General features: G+C 47.0%; 1 protein-coding gene across 1 annotated transcript in view; it reads left to right on the plus strand.

Moving 5' to 3' along the window:
• The window catches only part of LOC111649067 (HEAT repeat-containing protein 5A-like), a gene marked incomplete at both ends in the record, with an annotated part of 12,475 nt that overhangs the window by 1,430 nt on the left and 2,059 nt on the right, over window positions 1-8,986 (plus strand). The window contains 13 exons of the mRNA XM_087171842.1: window positions 1,225-1,384; window positions 1,497-1,686; window positions 1,783-1,952; window positions 2,105-2,131; window positions 4,499-4,643; window positions 4,858-5,040; window positions 5,704-5,943; window positions 6,026-6,204; window positions 6,828-6,896; window positions 7,090-7,269; window positions 7,625-7,883; window positions 8,564-8,767; window positions 8,844-8,971. Of these exons, the coding sequence (XP_087027968.1) occupies window positions 1,225-1,384; window positions 1,497-1,686; window positions 1,783-1,952; window positions 2,105-2,131; window positions 4,499-4,643; window positions 4,858-5,040; window positions 5,704-5,943; window positions 6,026-6,204; window positions 6,828-6,896; window positions 7,090-7,269; window positions 7,625-7,883; window positions 8,564-8,767; window positions 8,844-8,971 (2,134 nt within the window). The remainder of the gene's footprint in view (window positions 1-1,224; window positions 1,385-1,496; window positions 1,687-1,782; window positions 1,953-2,104; window positions 2,132-4,498; window positions 4,644-4,857; window positions 5,041-5,703; window positions 5,944-6,025; window positions 6,205-6,827; window positions 6,897-7,089; window positions 7,270-7,624; window positions 7,884-8,563; window positions 8,768-8,843; window positions 8,972-8,986) is intronic.

Genomic DNA, 8,986 nt, shown 5'->3' on the forward strand with positions numbered 1-8,986 from the left:
TTAATTTTTAATTAATTATCCCTGAACCTTCAGCTGTTTTTGCTCCGTCTCCACAAGTCTCAGTTAGACGTGTTGTTGAAGGCTAATTTTTATTGCTTTTGTTTGTTTGTTGTTTTTTTGTCCCTACGGAGGATTAGAAAACTCAATTTAAATCATAAATAAATAACATAATACACCCCCCCCCTTCCTTAAGTGAAAATAAAAACCATCACAAAAATCAGGTGACAGGGATTTTACAGGTGAGTGTTAAAGAGGTTCAACACGTGTTTTACTCAAATAAAGTGAAAGACAAGACGAACGTGTGTCACGTATCAACAAACATTCGTCATCACACAGTAAATATCAGCGTGAGAATGGAGAAAATCCAAACCACAAAAACTCATCGTTTCTCGTTTTCTCATGAGATAAACACGTTTAAATTCTTCCACCAGACTTCTGTCGTCTTCCAGCCGTTTGCAGTGTCATCGCACACAGACAGCAACACTTCCTGGATTATTTAGATGTTAACGCTTCAAAGATTGTGGCTTTGATGTTAAAATAAGAACAGCAAAAACAAATCAGCACAAACAGAGACGGAGGAGAGCGACATGATGAACCAGAAATAGTTCAAAAAGAGTTTTAAATAACCGTGAGAACAGGATCCAGATTTATCTCAGTGTGTTTGAACTGGTGAGTCGGTGACACTCTGATCTAACATCAGTGTCATCATCTGGAGCCGGACGACGTCACCTCGCCTTCATTAGACCAACGATGAGATAAGAAATAATCCAAGCTTTTTCATTCCTCCGCGCCCCGACAGTCAGAGCAGCGGCCATCTTGTTTTCAGGTTGTCCGTCCGTCTGTACGTCTCATTCTCGTGGACACGATGTGTCAGTGACACCTCGACGGAACTTCTTCAGATTTGGCAAAAACATTCACTCAGACTCAAAGATGTACTGATTAGATTTTAGTGGCTAAAGGTCAAAGGTCACAGACTTGCGAGGGGCGATCTCATCGACAATGAATATGACACAATGTCATTGAGAGGATATAAGCGAAGTAATAAAAGAATAGATCATCTGCATGAAACCTTAAAGACACAGCAGCAGAAAGACAAACGACATCATTAGAGGAGGAAGTGTGAGCGGCGGCACTTTGAGTTCACAGATTAACCTGCACTGGTGGTTAAAACTAACACACCTACAACCACCGCTGCTGCTGCTGACGGCTGGTCCCTGTGTTCAGGCTGAAGACGGCTCGGGACGCAGCGTCTCGCAGTGGCTACGCTCTGGCTCTGGGGGCGCTGTACCGCTACACCGGAGGGATCAGCTCACCCCAGCACCTGTCCACCTGCCTGGGAGTCCTGTTCACCCTGAGCCAGGACAGCACCTCACCTGAGGTCCAGGTACGGACATCTACATATATACAGTCACGTTTGTGAGGATCAGCCAGTGAGGTGATTCAGCTGCTGTGGTTTGGACCTGATCCTAACTCTGCTGTCCCTCCATCGGGTCCAGACCTGGTCCCTCCACAGTCTGTCCCTGGTGGTCGACCTGTCCGGCGGTCTGTATCGCGCCCACGCCGAGCCGTCCTTCACTCTGGTGCTCCGGCTGCTGCTGTCGGCTCCGCCCACCCACCCCGAGGTTCACTACAGCCTGGGACGCTGCCTGCACGCCCTCATCACCTGCCTGGGCCCCGACCTGCAGGGTACGGCCCCCGCCACACCTGAGGACACAGAAACAGAGGAGATGTCAGGAAGTCTCTGAGTCAATGTGTGTGTGTGTGTGTGTTTGTGTTTGTCAGGTGACGGCGTGGCGGTGTCCGGTCTGCGCTCCAGCTGCCTGGTGGGATGTGGAGTGATGCAGGCCAGTCCCGACTGTCTGGTCCAGGCCAGAGCCATTTCCTGTCTGCAGCAGTTGCACATGTTCTCACCTCCGCACGTCAACCTGGCCAACCTCGTACCTGCCCTCTGTGTGAGTACACCTGAAACACGCTGCCTGTCCGTGTGGTCGTGTCCCATCATCTCCCTCTGCTGGCGCCATGACGTCACAACAACACACACCACAAATAATAAAAAAGGAGGGTTGAGTGTGTGTGTGTTTTGACCCTGTGTTGTGTCTTACAGGAGATCTTGTTGGATTATTCCATGTTGGTAGGTCTCTCTCAGGCCTGAAGCTGCTGCTTGTCTCTGTTCTGCTTCTCTCTCCTCTTTTCTTTTACACCCTCAACACTTTTCTGAGTTTTCTGTTGCCGTGGAGACAAACTGGGGAACATAAACATGTTTTTTTTTTTTCAATTCTTTATTTAAAGGTTCTGCAAACGATTGTCACTGCCACTAGATGTCGCACTAGAGCCCCCCCCCCCCCATTACGAAGCTCAGTGAACGTGTCACTAAACACACACAACAACACAAGAGACAACAACAAGCAACCTAACTATCACTGCTGTGATAAGCTCCACAGCAATGCTGACAGTTAGCCAGCTAGCGATAGCAACGTTCATAATATGGGTAACAGGAAGTTAGCTAACATTAGCATGTCTACTGTAGCCGTCACTAATGAAAACAGACGTGACATTATGAAGCATCAAGTTACTGACACATGGAGGAGAAGAGAAACCAGTTCTGGGTCCAGCTTCGGGATGGGGATTGATAAGATTTAAGGGAATCGTTAAGCATAAAGGCAAATGATGTCGATGGATAGAACCAGTTGGAACCGGTTCTCGATTCCCATCTCGTAGCTCGTAGGGTTCTCCTCTCTGTAAACCAGACCAGTATCAGCTCCACGGTCGGACTGGGGAATAAATTCAGCCTTGGACTGATCCACTGGGACCAGCTGCACCGATGACACTGATGGAGCCTGTAAAGACTTAAAAAGCTGTATGGACATTTTGACGGTCCACCGGCCGAGCAGGATCTGAGCAGGTAGTCCTCAGTCCAGTCCACCTGAGCTCTGGTCTCGTCTCTTTCTTTGTCTGAGGACTTTTTAGATGAAGACGTGGTTTCTTCTTCAGTGGTGGAAATTCTGGAGGGTCACTTTTACCTGAACGCTGCACTGTGTCATCTCACCTGTAGGTGGAGCCTGTGTGTTTATAAACATCAGGTGGATCAGTGGTTTAACAGGACGGACTCACATGCACTAACATGCACACGTTACTAAAACCAGGGCCAGAGAAACTCCGATCACATCACACTCAGAGGGGGTGTGGCTTCGTTCTCTGCTCAGGACGCCATTACTCCACCATGTCTTTACAGAGAAAACTGTTGTTTCAGATCTCGTTTACAGAACCTTTAAAGGATCATTGAGAACATTTCATCGATTACAGAGAAACAGCCTCACAGTTAAAAGTAATAGAAGTATTAGAAGTGTGCAGGAAGTGAACAGCAGGAACTCTTCCCTTCTCAACTTCCTGTTTCCATAACTATTTAACAATCCAAAAAAAGGATGTATATTAACCAAGGTATTAACATGTTGGGAGATGATCCAGTAAGTTCATTAACCAACAGAGTGAGGCTGTGACGTCGTACGTAGGAAATCCATTTTGACAGGAACTTAATCTGTGAATTTTTTTTCAAATGTTGGTTATTTTTTTTATTTTTTAATGATTTAATTATTTACATTTGAAAAACAGTGGATGAGTCTGAAACTGAAACAGACGGGACTGAGTTTCACCTGCAGCGTCTAATGAAACACCCAGAGAGCCGCACATCACAGTCTGACCTCAGATCAGAAAACAAACCTCGGCTTCACCATCTGCTTCACTCATCATTCACACTTTTTTAACATTCGCATTTTCAGACTCAGAGAAACTGAGACATTTATAACTGTCATGAATATGGATGTTGAGAGTTTTTCTTTTGTCTGTTGTTATGAAACATGTCGGCAGCTTTTTAACAGTTTTCTTCATTGTGTGTTTCACCTAATTCACTTTCACATTGTGCAGCTAACTCAGTAACACCGGCACCTTTCCTGTTGCACACCTCACAGTGAAACTACTCAGTGTTTCCTCTGGAAAAAGCTTCATCTGATGAAACTGTGATCGATCGTACAGCTGATAAAACTTCACACTTTTTAGGGTTTTTAAGTTGCTGCTCAGAGACATTAGACAGAATATTAATCAGTTAATTAGATTAGTTATTTGACATAAAATATACATTTAAATAAAAATGTATTTTATAATTTTTAAGCAAAAATCTTAAATACTTCCTGGTTCCAGGTGAGAAATGATCCTGCTGGTTGGACAAAGGACGTGAGGACGTCACTCCGAGCTCTGAGCTCCGGGAACTCGTCATCTGACATTTTGCAGATTATTAGAGAAAATAAGTGTCAGATTGATCAGTATTGATCAGTATTGATCAGTATCTGTAAGTTAAAGTAAACAGTGTTTAGTGTCTGAGTCTGGAGGAAACACTGTCTGTAGCTGCATGCCTCCTCTGATAAACCTTAAACCTGATCACACCTGATGTCCAGGTATAAAGTGTGTGTGTGTGTGTGTGTGTGTGTGTGTGTGTGTGTTGCAGGCCAACCTGTGCAGCTCGTACCTGTGTCTACGTCGGGCCGTGGTGGCGTGTCTGCGGCAGCTCGTCCAGCGGGAGGCGCTGGAGGTCTCTGAGCACGCAGTGACTCTGGTCAAAGAGCTGCCGAGACGAGACAACACACAACTCGGTGAGACTCTCACACACTCACACACACTCACACACACACACTCACACACACACACTCGCACTCACACACACACACTCACACACACACACTCACACTCACACACACACACTCACACACACTCACACACACTCACACACACTCCAGTGGTGAAAACACAATGCACGTCACCACTTCACCCCCCCCCCCCCCCCCCCCCTTTCCTCTGTCTGAGCAGACGTCACTATAAAGGAAGTGGGTCTGGAAGGAGCTCTGTTCACTCTGCTGGACCGGGAGTCAGATCCAGGTCTGAGGAGGGACATCCAGGAGACTCTGGTCCACATGATGACGTCCAGCGCCACCAGTGGGAAACTGGGACACTGGCTCAAACTCTGCAAAGACGTCCTGTCTGCAACCACCGGTGGGCTGAACCGTCTGTCACCAGTTTTAACCACTTGATATCAAAATAGTTTCACACTGGATACATTTATTAAACAGATAATCAATAATTAAATTAGTAAAGAAGTTAATTGGTGTCTAATGATACTTAAAATGTGTCGTTGCTGAGGAAGAACAGACGGATCACGGTGCTGCATTAATCACCACAACACAGTATTTACAGTAGATACAGAGGTTTATGAGAGATATGTCAATGATCATAAACAATATTATATTATACAATATTACCAACTTCTCAAAATGTTATTGACCAAAAACATTTTATTTGATCTGATTAATGAATAAACAGATTCAAATTCTATTTTTTGAATTACATTTCCTTTCAACCTTTTTTTAAATGAGCTTTAGAAACGTCACATTTGTGAGTTGTATGTTTTCATTTTGACGCATTTGTTCAAATCTTAACTCATGGTCAATTTACGAGATTTTTCTGGAGCTTTTAACCACATCTTGAGGTTTTCATCAGCAGATGAACTCACTAGTTGCCATCTTCTGACCTAAGTTTGGGAAGGTTTATTGCAGATCATACATGGGAATGATGAAGATCCTGAGAAGCTGTTTAAAGCTCTGGAGAAACCGAGTAAGTGGACCTTGAGTTTACAACTTTCACTCTGACTCTCCTCAGACTGTCGGGCTCCAGTGGAGGCGAGTCAGGATGAAGAGGAGGCGGACTCCAGCAGAGACGATGACTCCTCTGCTTTCAGAGCCCGGCCCGAGTCCGGCGGCCCGTTCACGGCCCTGCGTTGGGCCACGCGCCGCTTCGCCATGGAGTGTGTGTGTCGCATCATCGCGCAGTGCGAAACCGCCGACCCGGCTCACTTCGACATGACTCTGGCTCAGGAGCGACGCCTGCACGAGTCCACCGGTAAGACCCCCGCCCTGACCCGGGTCAGTCTGTGCTGGTGGACGCCTCACATCTCAGTGACCTTTCACCTGTCTCTCCTCAGACTTCCTCGTTCTTCATCTTGGTGACCTGGTCCGAATGGCGTTCATGGCGGCTACAGATCACAGTGACCAGCTGAGGCTGGCGGGTCTTCAGACCCTGCTGGTCATCATCAGGCGCTTCTCAGCCATCCCCGAACCGGAGTTCCCCGGTCACGTGATCCTGGAGCAGTACCAGGCAAATGTGAGGACCCGTCAGTCACAACGCAGCGTAGTGCGAACTGCTTGTAGCAGCTGTTTCCTGATTGGCTATGATTATTTTCACTATTGATGAATCTGTTTATTTGTTGTTTATTGTTATTATTATTATTTAGTTTTCTGTTAATGGACTGAAGGTTTGGTGAGTTGTAGTTGGTTCTACAGTGTTAATTTGTCCTCGAGACAAAGACGGTGAACAGACAAATTTATATGTAAAGTCTCAAACTATGAATAACAGCTTCTCCCTGAATGTTCCTGTTGTGTTTTACCACCAATACATTCAGGTTTTTACAGAGTTTGAACGTTTCTTTGGGGGAGGTGTCGGGGGATAACGGCGCTGCCTCTCAAGCTCTTTACACGGATCCAGAGGCTCAACAGACTCGACTTTTAAAGAAAAAAAAAACATGTTGCAGAATGAAAACGGTTCGCGATGCTGAAACAGAGTCTGTGGATTTATCTCGATCTCAGAAACTAGTTTCACAGATCTGGTGACTCGACTGTGAAGCTGCATTAAACTCTGAAATCTCCTTCAATTGGAAGATCTTTGATTAGTGCAGTTCATAGACTGTGTGTGTGTGTGTGTGTGTGTGTGTGTGTGTGTGTTTGAAGGTTGGAGCTGCTCTCAGACCAGCCTTCACTGCTGACGCTCCTCCTGATGTCACTGCGAAGGCCTGCCAGGTGATCAATCATCAATAACTTTACTGATCCTGATTGACAGATTACTGTTATAATCCAGATTATCTGAGGTAAATCCTGCAGGTTACCAATCACCTGGACTGTTAGACTCTGAACATCTGATTGGCTGCTGAGACAATGAAAGTGTTCCCACTGTAATCTTCTTTAACCTTTGACCCCGTCCTCTCCTCTCCAGGTCTGCAGCGCCTGGATTGCCAGCGGTGTCGTCAGTGACCTCCGTGACCTCCGACGTGTCCATCAGCTCCTGGCCTCCTCATTGGCTAAAGTCCAGGTTGGGAGTGACACGTCCAGCCAGCTGTACAACGAGGCCACGGCTACCATGGAAACACTGGCCGTCCTCAAGGCCTGGGCCGAGGTCGGTCTTAGTCATTTTTGTTGTGATGATTATCTCTGCAATAACTCTTGTAAACAGATTATAACTCATGTAAACAAGATAATAACTCTTGTAAACAAGATTATAACTCATGTAAACAAGATAATAACTCTTGTAAACAGATTATAACTCATGTAAACAAGATAATAACTCATGTAAACAAGATAATAACTCATGCTAACGAGATAATAACTTGTAAACGAGATAATAACTTGTAAACGAGATAACTCATGTAAACGATGGTTTAAATATTTGTTGAAAAGTTCCGGAGGTTGGAGAAGCAGCAGCTGGTTTGTAGAATTGATCTGAAGTGATTTGGTGTGATTTCGTGTCTCAGGTTTACATCGTGGCCGTTCAGAGGAGCAGACAGAAGGAGAGCCCTGGGAGGACGGCCGACCTGTCAGTCTCCTCTCTGGCCAATGACAGCTCGAGCTCTGAGTCAGGAGGGGCGGGCCTCCTGAAGTTGGTCCAATCAGATTTGTCGACGCTGAGTCGTCTGTGGTTGGCGGCGCTGCAGGACTACGCCCTGCTGACTCTGCCACAGGAGTACGCACCACAGCTACCTGCGACAGGTAGGACGCCCGGGGGGAGGAGGGGCTTCCTGTTGGACCTGTTGAGCTGTGACATTTGTTTGTACAAGTTGTTGTTTAACTTTTCATTTTAACAGTTCATTGACATTTTGACATTAGAAGAACATTTAAACTGATGTTTCAGATTCTTTCCAACCTCGTTCCCAATGAGGAAGTGAAACCATCAATATGTTGTTAATATCAGAGTCTGATCATTTTATTATTCACAGTCACAGTGAGATCACGACTGCAGCCATTTTGTTTTCTCCTCCTCCTCCTCCTCCTCCTCCTCCTCCTCCTCCTCCTCCTCACTCCTCCTCCTCCTCCTCCTGTTCCTCCTCCTTCTTGTCACTCCTCCTCACTCCTCCTCTTCCTCTTCCTCCTCCTCCTCACTCCTCCTCCTCCTGTTCCTCCTCCTTCTTGTCACTCCTCCTCCTCTTCCTCCTCCTCACTCCTCCTCCTCCTCCTTCTTGTCGCTCTTCCTCCTCTTCCTCCTCCTCCTCCTCCTCCTGTTCCTCCTCCTTCTTGTCACTCCTCCTCCTCTTCCTCTTCCTCCTCCTCCTCCTCCTCCTCCTTCTTGTCCCTCTTCCTCCTTCTCCTCCTCCTCTTCCTCCTCCTCTTCCTTCTTGTCACTCCTCCTCCTCTTCCTCCTCCTCCTCCTCATCCTCCTCCTCCCCCTCCTCCTCCTTCTTGTCGCTCTTCCTCCTCCTCCTCCTCCACCTCCTCCTCCCCCTGCCAACATGGACAGGTGTTAAACAGTCAGGTGTGTACCTCAGGTTTTGTGATGTCAGACGACACACCTGCCAACCTGTCCAGACCGGCCACGCCCACCTCTATGGGACAGACTGACTCAGTGGGCGGAGCCAAGAGTCCGGAGGACGTCAACGCCGACAGACTGCACCTCATACTGGGTAGGAAACTGGTTTCAGTGGAAGTGAAAGCAGGTTCCAGTTCAGTCCCAGTAAAGCGAGTTGTGTGACTGTGCAGGGATCAGCGTGGAGTTCCTGTGTTCGCCGCACTCCCACGACCAGATGGAGAACATCACGTCGTGTCTGCGGGCGCTGCGGGCGCTGCTCGACGTCTCCTGGCCCCGAGCCAAGATCGGAAACGACCAGGTGAGAAATATAGTT

The sequence above is a fragment of the Seriola lalandi genome, unplaced genomic scaffold (assembly GCF_002814215.2).
Source record: "Seriola lalandi dorsalis isolate HSWRI2012SDOR001 ecotype SW California unplaced genomic scaffold, Sedor1 jcf7180002049916, whole genome shotgun sequence".
In the NCBI taxonomy this organism is placed as follows: domain Eukaryota; kingdom Metazoa; phylum Chordata; class Actinopteri; order Carangiformes; family Carangidae; genus Seriola; species Seriola lalandi.